Source organism: Carcharhinus amblyrhynchos, chromosome 30, assembly GCF_965287045.1.
Source record: "Carcharhinus amblyrhynchos chromosome 30, sCarAmb.v2.hapA, whole genome shotgun sequence".
In the NCBI taxonomy this organism is placed as follows: Eukaryota; Metazoa; Chordata; class Chondrichthyes; order Carcharhiniformes; family Carcharhinidae; genus Carcharhinus; species Carcharhinus amblyrhynchos.
Genome location: NC_137353.1, coordinates 33417564 through 33432668, shown reverse-complemented (window position 1 = coordinate 33432668; position 15105 = coordinate 33417564). Strand labels below are relative to the sequence as shown.

Genomic DNA, 15105 nt, shown 5'->3' with positions numbered 1-15105 from the left:
CCTATCCAATAACCACTTGAAAGTTCCTAAAGTGTCCGACTCCACTATCGCAGCAGGCAGTGCATTCCACACCCCAACCACTCTCTGAGTGAAGAATCTACCTGGGACATCCCTCCTATATCTCCCACCATGAACCTTATAGTTATGCCCCCTAGTAACAGCTACATCCACCCGAGGAAATAGTCTCTGCACGTCCACTCTATCTATCTGTGAATGTGGTCTGATTGCTTAGTCACACCAAGCAATTTGTAGATGGTATCAGAGAGTCGGGCACACAGTTACATGAAAGAGTCAAGTGAATTGGCACGCTGTACCTGGTGATGCACTAAGAACAGGCGGCTAATCTGTCATCAAAGGGTTTATAGCTTGAAGGGAACAATTCCACATCAAGCCTGGCTGACCAGGAGTCTCTCCCGCTCTTACAACCAGCCACTGGAAGGATTTGCAGGTTGACTCCAAACCTGTTTGACCGCGTTAACCAACGCACCTTCTTTGACCACCAACTCCTGAGGCGGGCCTCGAACCCAGGGCTTCTGGCTCAGAGGCAGGGGCGCTAACCCACTGCGCCGCAAGGCCTCCCTCCTATGAAATAGCCACGCCTTTTGCCTCATTTCTCCCACCTAATGAATGTAAAAACCAAACACCGGAAACCTGAAAGAAAAACAAAGTGTTAGAAATATCCGGGGCATCGACGCCTAATGGGCAAACGTCCAGAGTTCCACCTCTTGTCACTGAGTCCAAACTAAACTGGGATCTCATGTGGAAAAAGCCACGTTGGAAATGGAGAGAGAATGCTGGCACCGAGGTAGTTCTACCCTGAGACAGGTGGTGACGGAGGATGTGTTGTGACTATTGCGTGTGGCCTGGGGGTAATTTTCACTCTGGGAGCTGGAGGTGAGCTATTCATGATCAGATTCTCCTTCCCATTGGCTTTGCCGTAACCATAGTAACCAATAGACATTTTCTGCCATTAGTTTGGTAAAGCCGCAAATATTTCCTGCATGTAATTTAATTGTAGGCGTCACTTATGATTGGTCTGCTTGTACGTGATAGAATGTCGAGCTTTCTAATTGAAGGATAGAGCTCGTTCTGAACCGCGCTGGGCTCTGAACCGGACCCATGTTCTGCCGGTGTCAATCCCAGCCAGGGGGGCGGGGACAGCGCTTACGTTCTGACAGACTTTGTTAACCTTCTGAACTTGTGGTAACCCTTGTCCTTTCCCCACCCCCCCCCCCCCACCCCCCCAATCTGCTCCCAGACGTGCAACGCTCGATGGAAGACTTGTGTGAGTGACACCGACGGCACCCTGGGGTTTTCCCTCGGAGCTCTGTTCGTCAAAGCGACGTTTGCGGAGGACAGCAAGCAAATCGTAAGTCAGGACCACCAGCCCCGCTCGCCCGCGACTGTGTGGGTTTAATCGAAAGCTTTTAAGCGGTTGGTCGTGGCGAGGAAGCAGATTTGGGCCTTTGCAGAGTAAACGTGCCAAGTTATCATCCGCCTCCATCATCGTCCGTTCACAGTTTGACTCACGCCACTCCTTCCAAGCCCACCCTCCCCTCACTCAAAACTCAACAAAGCAATGGCCAGTTAGAGTTTAGAAGAATGAGGGGAGATCTCATTGAGACGTATAAGATGATGAATGGGATGGATAGGATAGAGGTGGAGAGGCTCTTCCCGCTCAGAAAGGACAGGAGGACTAGAGGGCACAGCCTCAAGATAAAGGGGGGGCGGTTTAGAACGGAGTTGAGGAGGAACTTCTTCACTCAAAGGGTGGTGAATCTCTGGAATTCTCTGCCCGTTGAAGTGGTGGAGGCTGCCTCGCTAAATATTTTTAAGACGCGGGTTGATGGGTTTTTGATAAGAGAGGGGATTAAGGGTTATGGGGAGAAGGCGGGAATGTGGAACTGAGCCACGACAGATCAGCCATGATCTTATTGAATGGCGGGGCAGGCTCGAAGGGCTAGATGGCCTACTCCTGCTCCTATTTCTTATGTTCTTATGTTAACCAGGCCAAGCCTAACCATTTGTAAGTTAGTTTTTCAATCACATCCCTTGCAAAGTTGAAACACTTTACAAACCGTGACCCACGATGGCTATCTCTTTCTTGAAATGAAATGAAAGTGTTTCATTTTGATATAAACCCATTCCTCCCCAGTGTTCCATGCCAGTGGGCCCTGGGTTATGAGGCAGCCTCGCGTGTCCTTTGCACTTTGTCGAGTTGTATTTCACTCTGGGATGGGACTGTGCACTCGATTGAAGGCCGGTGTTGTTCTTCAGGCTGAGGAGATGATTTCCGAAATTAAGACTGCCTTTGAGGAGAGTCTGAGGCTGACCAAGTGGATGGACGAAGAAACCAAGAAAGCTGCCAAGGAAAAGGTAACGGCAAAGCTCGGAGTCACAGGGTGGCAGCGTAGACTCAAGCGGGGTGGGGGGGGGGTCAGTCCCAGGTCGGGATGCCTGGAGTAGGAGTGACCCTGGTCGGGTGAGTGAATGTAAAACCCTGAGGGTGTTGGAGCTGGGAGTTGAGAATGCTCGGGAACCGCAGCAGGTCAGGGAGCGTCTGTGGAGAGCGGAGCTGAGGTGTTGTTTCACGTTGGTCACCTTCCATCCAATCTCCCTAATCTCTCACACATCGGTTCGAGTTTGGTGGACAGGTCACCTCTTATAACCCCGCTCAGAACCTGCACTGGGCATCTTCAGTGTGACATAGCTCAGTGTGGGACACTGAACCAGCAAGTAATGGTACGTAATGGTAATGGTACCGTAATGGTACAGTCACCCTGAATGATTTTATTGTCGTTCCCCCCCACCCACCACCAAACTTGGGGTGTTGAGACTGACAGCCAAAGAGTGCCCAGGTTGGCAATTGAACCTGCCAGTCTGCTGCGGCAGATGGTTCACACACCTTTTAATTTACAACTAGCCAACACCTCATCAGTTTCTTCTGTCCAGGCCTATTTCCCTCAAGCTCCCATGGACGTACTCTGTACTCTCCCGCTCTGGGTTGTGGGTCAGGTTAAATATTCACCACTCGAGCAAGCTCGTTAGGCTATGACAAGCCTACTTGCGCAGAAGCTTTACTCAAAAGGTTAGAGTGGAACCCGGAAGGTTATCTGAAGGTCACAGCTGTAGGAAAATGCTTAAACCTTCAGCGTGTGCGAAGGGGAGGGGGGTGGGGTGGAGCTGATCACCCTGAACGTAGAGAGATTGCTGCTTCCCGCATTGTTACAGCAACACCTGTCAAACATCACAAAACTTACTTAGAATTGAGGCATTTTGCCACAAACAAGGTACAGATCGTGTCAGAACGGCACTGTGTCCAAAGGTATATTCTGTAAGAAGTCTCACAACACCAGGTTAAAATCCAACAAGTTTATTTGATTATAAAACCCACTGTGGGCAGGTTTACTATCAAATAAACCGGTTGGACTTTAACCTGGTGTTGTCAGACTTCTTATTGTGTTTACCCCAGTCCAACACCGGCATCTCCACATCTAAAGGTATATTAACACTGGTTTGATCAGGAGCAACTGAAGGTGTGTGTGTGTGTGTGTGTGTGTGTGTGTGTGTGTGTGTGTGTGTGTGTGTGTGTGTGTGTATGTGTGTGTGTGTGTGTGTGTAAAACACAGTGCCCAGGGGTTGCATGGGTGCTGGCGATGATGTGGAGCTGCCGGCGTTGGACTGGGGTAAACACAGTAAGAAGTCTCACAACACCAGGTTAAAGTCCAACCGGTTTATTTGGTAGCAAAAGTCACTAGCTTTCGGAGCGCTGCCGTACGGGCGGAACAGTAGCACAGTGGTTAGCACTGCTGCTTCACAGCTCCAGGGACCTGGGTTCGATTCCCGGCTCGGGTCACTGTCTGTGTGAAGTCTGCACATTCTCCCCGTGTCTGCGTGGGTTTCCTCCGGGTGCTCCGGTTTCCTCCCACAGTCCAAAGATGTGCGGGTTAGGTTGATTGGCCATGCTAAAATTGACCGTAACTGCATAGGTTAGGGGATTAGTGGGTAAAATGTGTATGGATTGGGGGTAGGGCCTGGATGGGATTGTGGTCAGTGCAGACTCGATGGGCTGAAGGGCCTCTTTCTGTACTGTACGGTTTCTATGATTCTATGATCCTTTGTCAATTAGGTGACTGATAATAAACATTTGCGGAGAATTACACCACTTTCTTCCTAATTGATCCGTAAATATTGCTGGGTGAACATGGCCCCAGGGCCTATAATTGAAACCAGATGATGACCAAAGAGCCAAACATTGCCTGTTAATGCTCCCACTGCAGTGATTGGCAGTCAGTATTGTCACTGCTAATTGGACAGTTGAATGAGTCCTTTTATTGGGTTTGGTGCTGCCCAGCGCAGATCGCTGACCAGACACGGGTGTTGCTATGACGACGCCGTTTTAGCCACATGACACTAATTTTGGCCGAACAGGTCTCACCCCGCAGCGCAGGTACTTCACGTGTGCACGTTTACTGAACAAACAAATGAGGCTGTACGGTAACCAAGGAAGTGAAACGTTCCCAACGATCAAAAGTACTCCCCTTTGACCCTGACTGTTCCACCAATAGGCGCACAGAAAGCTGCATTGTGAGCACGGTGGTCACATCCATAGAAACATAGAACCCCCACAGTGCAGAGAGAGGCCATTCGGCCCATCGAGTCTGCACTGACAACCATCCCACCCAAACCCTACCCCCCCCACACCCCCCTAATTTCCCCTAAGACTAAAGGACAGTTGAGCATGGCCGATCCATCTGATGACAGAGTTTTTTTTTTCACATACCGATCAGAAAATGCACATCTGGAGCGTTTCCTCTCCAGGCTGCCAAGTGACTCTCCAGACGTCACACCACTGGCCAAAATTTCACTCTCTACCTGTTGGCGATTTTCGAATAATTGAAAGCAATTCTAAAGAGGCAACGGTTGATGTTAAACTTCTGATGGTGAAGGAGGAGACGAGAAGTCAATCTTCACTCCGGTTTTGAGTTATTCACAACTGGGGGAGGCAGTGCCTAGTGGTATTAATCCGGAAGCTCAGCTAATGTTCTGGGGACCTGGGTTCGAATCCCACCACGGTAGATAGTGGAATTCAAATTCATTTCTAAAAAATCTGGCATTAACAATCTACTGATGACCGTGAAACCATTGGCAATTGTCAGAAAAGCCCATCTGGCTGTCCTTTAGGGAAGGAAATCTACTGTCCTTACCCAGTCTGGCCTACATGTGACTCCAGAGTCACAGCAATGTGGTTGACTCCCAACTGCCTGCTGAATAAGGGCAACTACGGATGGGCAATAAATGCTGGCCCAGCCAATGATGCCCATGTCCCACAACTGAATTAAAACATAGGAACATTACAAATATATAGATCCTAAATCTAAAACCTACAGCCAGTGTTAAGTCTTGCTTTATATGTACTCAAGTGATCCTAATGAATAAGCCCCACCTGTATATCCTCAACCATAACTGAAAGATTGAAAAGTTGAGGTCCTCAGTGAGAGAGTTTACACACTGGGTGATAACTGTTAATACTATAACACTGTGTCAACAATTTGCAGACTAACATTTTCAACACTCGCCCTTACTTAACCTCCTGCTTTTGTTTTATCTTGGACAGGCCGATTCAATCTACGATATGATTGGCTATCCAAAGTTCATTATGGATCCAAAAGAGTTGGACAAACTATTCAATGACGTAAGCAGCTCCATCCTGTTTGTGCCTCGGAAACCTGGTGAGAGTGTTATGTCGCGGGGGGGGGGGGGGGGGTGGGGGTCGGTTTGGCTCAGTTGGCTGGATCCTTGACGCGGAGAGATGCCAACAGCCTGGGTTCGATTCCCGTTTCGGCTGAGGTTGTTCAACCTTGCTCCTGACCTGAGGCGCAGTGACCCTCAGGCTGAATTACCACCGGTCGCCCTTGCAGGGCAGAGCAGCCTATCTGGGACTTTGGCCGGAACTCTACCAGCTCGCCCGCCATGGAATCGGGTCCGACAGCGGACGTCTCCATTGACTCTGGGCGGGAATTTCCGGATTCGCTCGAGCAAGGTCATAAAATCCCACCCAATGGTGGCTTTGTATCGTGGTTACGTCATACACTCAGCTCCACTTGCAGTTAGCAGATACCAGTTGAGGTTAAATGTATTCCTGGAGTTTCCATCTCACGACTTGTCCCCTACGCTCCAGCTATTAGTCGCCCAACACATCCACCCTTGTGACGTGTAACTTCCTACACCAATCAGAAAACAAATGGACTCATTACCTAATTGGATGATACTTGACTGTTAGTCAAACAGCCCCAGATAGCCTGCTGGTCAAACAACCACCGGATGGCCTGCTGATCAAACAGCCACTGGATGGCCTGCTGGTTAAACTGATTGGCACCAAGTATAAGCAAAGCGAGGGCTAGCCAGGAGAGTTTGGACAGCGCTGTAGCTGGGTCACTGAGGAGGGAGAGGCTTGTTAGTGGGAGTAGGGGAGCTCTGAAGATCAAGATCCTCTGAAGGGAGGGTCTGTTATCACTCTGCCTGCAATCAATGGGGGGGGAAGGGGGCAGGAGGTTGTGATCAGTCTGGGTAGTGGGGGGGTTGGGGGGATGAGGGGGACAGTAGTGTTGTGGGGATGGATGTCTGTGAGGACCAGGGGGAGACAGTATCCAGCCCGGGGGAGCGTTTTCCTATTCTTTTCTCTGCGCACGCGCAGTTGGAGGCTCCGACTACATTTCGGGAGCATTAAGCTCCAGCTTGGCCAACACGATTCGGAATCACTGATTTATTTTTTCCCAGGCAGAGTGCCTGCAGGGGGAGCCTGAGAACGGGTCCAAAAGTCGGATTTGAAACACTCCCAGATTCAAGTCCGCCCAACACTTGGAATCAGAATGTGAAATTGGCCCAGAGCGTCCTGCAGGCAGGCTGGGGGGGGGGTGCTGTATTTGAGGATAGTGCTGGCCCGGTACGCTGGTATCATCGAGCTCTGCAGCGACCGCACTCACCAGCTTTCACGCTGACCTCGTCTTCACACCGACAACCGCTGTGAGAGTTGGGCAGCTCTGCACAAACAAGGACGGGGGCTGGAACTTGGAGCAGCGCCTGTGTTTAGATTACCTTACGGGGGGACGATGATTGTGGGGAGGGCTGGGCTCGAGCGCTCGCTCTGCTTCACTCGCAGTGAAGATCCGTTAGACAGGAGCTGCTTCCTCTGCGTTTCCCTCGGTGTGTAATCGCAGGGCCAGTGAGCGGAATGACACCAGCCGGAGACCGCAGAGACACACACACGCACACAGAGCTGGTTCCTGGTTTCGATTGTAACCCCTGGGAGGCCCAGGGGGGGAGCTGAGGTGTTGTAAATAAGTTCAGTTCACCAGGTCACGGCGTCTCTTGTGTAACCAGCCCCTGGTTTCAGGGTTTTATTTTGGCTGTCAGATCCGGTCCCCCCGTGGGAAGGGGCAGGAACTGTCTTGCTTTCAGAGACTCCAGCAGCCCCAGGAACCCCCCTCGATGCCTCTAACCCACCCAAAACTCCCACTCAGGGATCGTGGAGGTGCAGCCGGCGGGAGTCACCGTTTGGGAGCTCTCTTTCGGAGGAAAGGGCCGACCTTTTTTGACCCCTGACCTCTTGCCCGTTTCGTCCACAGAGGTCAAATCCTGGGGGCAGGGACTTGTTGCACTGGGGTCCTTTCACTTTGCCCCCCACTCCCCAAATCTCTAGGTTTTACTGAGGGAGGGGAGCTATACTGAAGGGAAGAGGGCAGGGTGAGGGTGTGGGAGAGGAGGGGATTAGGGGAGGGGGGGGTGTAGCTAACTGGCAGGGGGCTCTCCCTTGGCTCTGTCTCATTTACTGGACACCCATTAAATCTGGCACTGCAGCGAACACCTAAATCCACACCAGTAGGGAATGCAAGACCCCAAAGCGGCAGGTCAGACATATTTCACTCAATAATAGAAAGATATAGTGCCAAAGGAGGCCATTCAACCCATCAGTGCTTTGATGTCCCACACATCTGCTCTTTTCTTAAAGCTGTGTACAATCCTCCTTTTCAGAGTTATTAATGAATGTCCTTCCGGTGACCTTTCAGGCAGCACGTTCAAGATCATTCCAGATCTGGGCAAAGGTTCTCCTCGTTTCCCCTTCCCTTCCCTCAAATCTGTGTCCACTGGTTACAGACTCGCTCCAACTGAAAACAGTTTTTTTAATCTTATCAAAAACCCTTCACGATTTGGATTTTCAACAAGTTGGCGTGACATGGGAGCTCTTTAGGAATGGAGGGTAGGTCTCAGTATCTCAATTCCAGGATTCCCAATCCCCATTCCCCAGCTTTTATTTTGGGGGTTGCCTCTGAATAGTGCGGCCTGGTGCTGGTGGGAAGCCTACAACCGGCACTCCTAACCCTGACCGGCTCCATGGCAACAAGAGGCATCTCCTCCTCCTTGGCGACTTTCATGGAGTCGGGCCTGCTTTTTTGTCTTGTGGTTCACGGGAGCTGGGAGAGGCGCGAGGCCATGTCTGCATGAGGGAACCTTTCAAAGAGTCCTTTTCGTACTCCCCCCGCCATGCCAATGTAAGGCTCCTCTCCCATGCCAAGTTATGGACCTCCCCCCACCGCCCCTCATATACCCAGTGCCAAGTGGTATTACCACACCTATCGAGCCACTGTAACCTGTATAGAACCAAGGAATCCTATAGTGCTAGTTAACAAACCTTTCACTACTTTCCACTTTAAATTAAGAAGTCATTGCACTCCAGAGCAAACCCTTTAAAGTATCAATAATGGAAACTGCAAGCACTTGAAATCTCTTAATCTTTTGCAAATAAACATTGTGAAACTGTCAGTAGAGATCAGGGAAGCCTTGTGCTTTGTCATACAACCCCAGTCTCCCTGTTGCAAAAACCCCCTTTCAAATCGGATCATTTCAGCTTTTCCACCTCTCCTCGTTCTCCCTGCGAAGTGCATCACTTTGCATGTCACTGTCTTCATTCCTTCGGCTCCAGGCCAGTCCGTTTCACCGGTCTACCTCCTCCAGAAATCTGCGGCCATCCCCCTCGTTTGTTGTGGGTCTCGCGTGAACTTTGAAATGACGTGCCGGCTGCCAAAGTCTAAGTCGTTGACACGCACGGTTTAGTTAAACACGTTCCCTTCGCTTTCGAAGCCGAGGTGAAATCTAATTGCAGCGTTCCAGGTGAAGAACTCCAGTCAGCTACTTCCTCTGGTGGGTTAACAAGGCGTCACAACCTTGAAATGACAGCTCAGTCATTAGGGGTGAAACCAGGGAGCACTTATTCATACACAGGCTGTTGTAAATCTGCAACCCCCACCATCCCATCCCTGCTTTTTCCTAGGGCAGGAATAATAATGACAAACAGCAGAAGTTTGAAGGTAATTGGAGGGGGGGAAAGGTTGATGTGCGGGGGAAACTTTTATACAGAGAGACCTGGAATGTACTGCTGAGTGAGCCGGTCGAGGCAGATACGTTAGCGATGTTTAAGACTTATCTGGATAGGCACATGAACAGGCGGGGAGTCGAGGGATACAGGCGGTCGGTCTAGATAGGACAGTGTGATCGGCACAGGCCTGACGGGCCAAAGGGCCTGTTCCTGTGCTGTATTGTTAATCCCCCCCACTTTGTGGATGGCGGAAGTCACTTCGAGCAGTGACGGGCAATCTTGGCGAGTGGGTGGGCCGCGTGGGTGAACCTCCTTCATCTCAGTGGTCCCCGATCGGCCCTGTTCACTAACCGAGACCCCATGGATAAGATTAACTACATTTAAATGCACGGCAAATATTTCCCAACTGCCGTTGGTGATGTATATGAATGACTGGGATGAAAACGGAGATGGAGGGGGTTGGTCGTTTTGCAGGTGACACAAAGATAGTTGTAGAAGGTTGTCAAAGTTTACAGTGGGATATAGATCAGCTGCGGATATGGGCGGAGAAATGGCAGATAGAGTTTAATCCGGGCAAGGGTGAGGTGCTGCACTTTGGGAGGTCAAATGTTCAGCGTAAGCATACAGTTAATGGCAGGACCCTGAACAGCATTGAAATACAGAGGGATCTTGGGGTTCAAGTCCATAGCTCCCTGAAAGTGGCACACAATTAGAACATAAGAAATAGGAGCAGGAGTCGGCCATCTAGCCCTTCGAGCCTGCCCCGCCATTCAATAAGATCATGGCTTATCTGATAGTGGATCAGTTCCACTTTCCCACTTTCTCCCCATAACCCTTAATTCCCTTATAGAACATAGAACATAGAACATTACAGCGCGGAACAGGCCCTTCGGCCCACAATGTTGCGCCGACCAGTCTTATTTTTAAAAAAAAACATTGACCCACTAATCTAAACCAATCCCTTTTCGTCCATAAACCTATCCACCAATCTCTTAAACGCCCCCAAACTAGGCGCATTTACAACTGCAGCAGGCAGGGCATTCCAGTCCCTCACCACCCTCTGGGTAAAGAACCTGCCCCTGACATCCGTCCTATAACTACCCCCCCTTAATTTAAAGCCATGCCCCCTCGTGCTAGCTTTCTCCATCCGAGGAAACAGGCTATCACTATCCACCCTATCTAAACCTCTAATCATCTTATATGTTTCTATAAGATCCCCTCTTAGCCGCCTTCTTTCCAGTGAAAACAACCCCAAATCCCTCAGTCTCTCCTCATAGGACCTCCCCTGCATACCAGGCAACATCCTGGTAAACCTCCTCTGCACCCTCTCCAAAGCCTCCACATCCTTCCTGTAATGTGGGGACCAGAACTGCACACAGTACTCCAAGTGCGGCCGCACCAGAGTTGTGTACAGTTGCAACATGACGCTGCGACTCCTAAATTCAATCCCCCTACCAATAAACGCCAAGACACCGTACGCCTTCTTAACAACCTTATCTACTTGATTCCCAACTTTCAGGGATCTATGTACACATACACCTAGATCCCTCTGCTCCTCCACTCTATTCAAAGTCCTCCCGTTAGCCCTATACTCAACACATCTGTTATTCCTACCGAAATGGATTACCTCACACTTCTCCGCATTAAACTCCATCCGCCACCTCGCGGCCCAGCTCTGCAACCTGTCCAAGTCACCCTGCAAACTTCGACACCCTTCTTCACAATCTACCACACCTCCGACTTTGGTGTCATCAGCAAACTTACTAATCCACCCAACTATACCCTCATCCAGATCATTAATAAAGATTACAAACAAGGCACACCACTCGTAACCGAACTCCATGATGAATAATTACCATCAACCACCACCCTCTGTCTCCTATCTGCTAACCAATTCCTGATCCAAGTACCTAAATTACCACCAATCCCATACATCTGCATTTTCTGCAGAAGGATACCATGGTGAACCTTATCAAACGCCTTACTAAAATCCATATATACCACGTCTATATGGATTTTATCGATATTATCGATCAGATCAGATCTTATCGATCAGATCAGATTAGACAGGGTGGTAAAGAAGGCGTATGAAATGCTTGTCTTTATTGGCCGAGGGCATTGAATACAAGAGTCAGAATATCACGTCGCAGCTTTACAAAACGTTGCTTAGCCCGCACTTAGGTTACCACATTACAGGAAGGATGTGGAGGCTTTGGAGAGGGTGCAGAAGAGGTTTGCCAGGATGCTGCCTGGATTAGAGGGTGTGAGCTACAAGGGGAGGCTGGACAAACGAGGGCTGTTTTCTCTGGAGCGGAGGAAACTGAGGGGAGGCCTGGTAGGAATCTATAAAATTATGAGAGGCAGAGATAGGGTTGACAGTCAGAATCTTTTTCCCAGAGATGAAATGTCTAATACTAGGGGGCACGCACTTAAGGTGAGAGGGGGGAAGGAGATGTGAGGGGCAAGTTTTTTTACACAGAGGTTTCTGGAACGCGCTGCCAGGGATGGGGGTGGAGGCAGATATGACAGGGGCATTTAAGGGGCTTTTAGATAAGTGCATAAATATGCGAGGAATAGAGGGATAGGGATTAAGGGCAGGCAGAAGGGATTAGGTTAATTTGGCATCGTGTTTGGTACAACATCTGGGCCAAAGGGTCTGTTCCTGTGCTGTTCTATGTTTTATAACGAGTTATAGAAAATGCTTCATTGTTTGCATATTAATCATCAAATGGTAGAAATATTTACACTTCGGACACGGAGGGAGCCCTCGGCTCTCACAGTCAATGTTGTGTCCGATTAGCACACACCTCAGTCCACTCGCCCCTCGTTTCCGCTCCAATCACTTCCGTCACACCGGGAGGAACAATACCACACGGATAGAAATCAGCGGAATGTGGGAACCCCCGCGTGTGGGGAAACAAAATGTCTGGTGGGGCAGCCCTCAGAACCCAGGTGGGCCGCACGTGGCCTCCCGAGAAGCAGGTTACCCAGCGCTGACCTTCAGATTGAGACGGATAGAGTCTATGAAATAAAAAGCAGATGGGGTGGAGGTAAATCTCAGCTTCAGTATGGGACAGTGTGAACCACGCCACACTGCTCCGAGAGGAAAGCCATGCATTCCTCCAGTTAAGGTGAAGAAGAGTTTGGGTTTTGAAGAAGAGTTTGGGTTTTGAAGAAGAGTTTGGGTTTTGAAGAAGGGTTTGGGTTTTGAAGAGGAGTTTGGGTTTGGGTTTTGAAGAGGAGTTTGGGTTTTGAAGAGGAGTTTGGGTTTTGAAGAAGAGTTTGGGTTTTGAAGAGGAGTTTGGGTTTTGAAGAGGAGTTTGGGTTTTGAAGAGGAGTTTGGGGTTTGAAGAAGGGTTTGGGTTTTGAAGAGGAGTTTGGGATTTGAAGAGGAGTTTGGGTTTTGAAGAAGAGTTTGGGTTTTGAAGAGGAGTTTGGGTTTTGAAGGAGAGTTTGGGTTTTGAATTGGAGTTTGGGTTTTGAAGAGGAGTTTGGGTTTTGAAGAGGAGTTTGGGTTTTGAAGAAGGGTTTGGGTTTTGAAGAAGGGTTTGGGTTTTGAAGAGGAGTTTGGGTTTTGAAGAGGAGTTTGGGTTTTGAAGAAGGGTTTGGGTTTTGAAGAAGGGTTTGGGTTTTGAAGAAGAGTTTGGGTTTTGAAGAGGAGTTTGGGTTTTGAAGAGGAGTTTGGGTTTTGAAGAAGGGTTTGGGTTTTGAAGAAGAGTTTGGGTTTTGAAGAAGGGTTTGGGTTTTGAAGAGGAGTTTGGGTTTTGAAGAGGAGTTTGGGTTTTGAAGAAGAGTTTGGCTTTTGAAGAAGAGTTTGGGTTTTGAAGAGGAGTTTGGGTTTTGAAGAGGAGTTTGGGTTTTGAAGAAGAGTTTGGGTTTTGAAGAGGAGTTTGGGTTTTGAAGAAGAGTTTGGGTTTTGAAGAGGAGTTTGGGTTTTGAAGAGGAGTTTGGGTTTTGAAGAAGAGTTTGGGTTTTGAAGAAGAGTTTGGGTTTTGAAGAGGAGTTTGGGTTTTGAAGAGGAGTTTGGGTTTCCTGGTTGTGTGTGAAATGCAGACACTTTGACCAGTTTATATCTCAGTCACTTTACCCAGGTGCCCTTATTTGTAAGATGAACGAAAGGACGAGGCTCAGTTAGTGATTCAGCCCAATTTTGTTAACTGTTCAGTAAATATTAACACAGCGTCACTATTCCCAAATTACCTTAACTCTATTTGCCTAAAATTCTAATCCTAATCGTGCTGATGCGCTTGACCGAGACATGGGGCCAGTTCCCTGAGCCAGCTCACTGTCTTCGTCTTCAGAGAGATTCTTGGACGCCCTCTTCTGCCACCTCTGGGTTGTCACCGAGTCTTATCTGTAGCCGTCTTCGCTGTGGGCCGTGCCTGAGAATTTGCTGCTGGTGACTTCCAGCCACCTCCCCTTCCTCAGCATGCTTCTGGAAGCTTCCCTGGCTGCCGGGGGTGGGGGGGGGGTCACCAGGTGGAAGTCACAGCATCCAATGAGGTTGCAGATCCCTTACTTGGAGGGCAGTGAGATGCGCCCGCAATGACCGTCTGCCTATTGAACACAGACCCTTCCTAGGCCTTGGTGGGAACCAGAGAGTCCGGCCGGAAGCAGGGAACACATCTATCAGATATGGTCAGGGTCCTGTCCTGGGGCGTGCGCTGACTTGCACCGCTTGTCCCCAGCCTGTATTATCTTTGACCTCGAACCTGTTCAGGTTCCCAGCAATCCTTGGTGTAGGAGCTGTTTGCTGGTTAGTTCAGAGTATCCAGCTGTGCACTGGGCTTCCAGATCAGGCTGTTGGCTACCAAGATGGTTGAGATGTTTGGTTATGCGGGAGCAGTTGGGAAGTTTGACAAGCGAGTACTGTTTGTGTTCACGCAGTATGAAGTCGTTCCTGATCTCTACTTCCAAAACGTGCTGCAGTTTTACAACTTCTCTGCGCGAGTAACGGCGGATCAGTTACGGAAACGTCCCAACAGGGAACAGTGAGTATTTCTTGGAGAACGAAGAGTTAGTAGCTATGCCAATGAGATAGCGATGCGCACTATGACAGTGATATCAGCTGCCACGTGCCAGAGACGGGACAGTCTTTGCACGAGAGAGATGGACACACACAGAAACTCTCGTGTAAAGGAAGGAGTTTCTGGGCAATGGGAATTAAATCTGTATCACCCATTGGTGTTGGGAATGTTTCCCAATCCCGCGCAGACCGCAAGTTACCCAAGAGATAGATTCGAATCTTGTTCAAAGTCCAAACCATTTCTCACAGCTGGGGCTTTGGAAATTCCCCACCTGATATCATGCTTTTTCACTTAGTAAAGGCCTGGGTAGCGGTTTGCTCCCACCAGAGCCAGCTGCCCCCCCCCGAGGCGGGCAGTGGTGGGCATGGGGGGGTGGTGGTGGGGGGGGTGGTGGCTCAGTCTACGACAGCTGGTGCACCGCCGAGGGTGGCACAGTGGTCAGCGCTGCTGCCTCACAACGCGAGCTTCCCGGGTTCAATTCCGGCCTGGGGTCACTGTCTGTGTGGAGTTTGCACATTCTCCCCGTGTCTGATTGGGTTTCCTCTGGGTACCCCAGTTTCCTCCCACAGTTAGGTGAAATGGCCTTGCTAAAAATTACCCCCTTGGTGTCCCAAGATTAGGTGGATTAGCCATGGCAAATGCTAGGAATTACAGGTATAGTTGGGGGGGGGGAGGGATCTGTGGAAGATGCTCTGTTGGAGA

General features: G+C 49.7%; 1 protein-coding gene across 5 annotated transcripts in view; it reads left to right on the top strand.

The window, feature by feature from the left end:
• Positions 1-15105, top strand: part of LOC145360086 (endothelin-converting enzyme 1-like) — a 363484-nt gene that overhangs the window by 325639 nt on the left and 22740 nt on the right. For all 5 annotated transcript variants that reach the window (XM_080215036.1, XM_080215038.1, XM_080215037.1 and 2 more), the window contains 4 exons: positions 1259-1369; positions 2278-2376; positions 5618-5695; positions 14264-14367. In XM_080215036.1, the coding sequence (XP_080071162.1) occupies positions 1259-1369; positions 2278-2376; positions 5618-5695; positions 14264-14367 (392 nt within the window). The remainder of the gene's footprint in view (positions 1-1258; positions 1370-2277; positions 2377-5617; positions 5696-14263; positions 14368-15105) is intronic.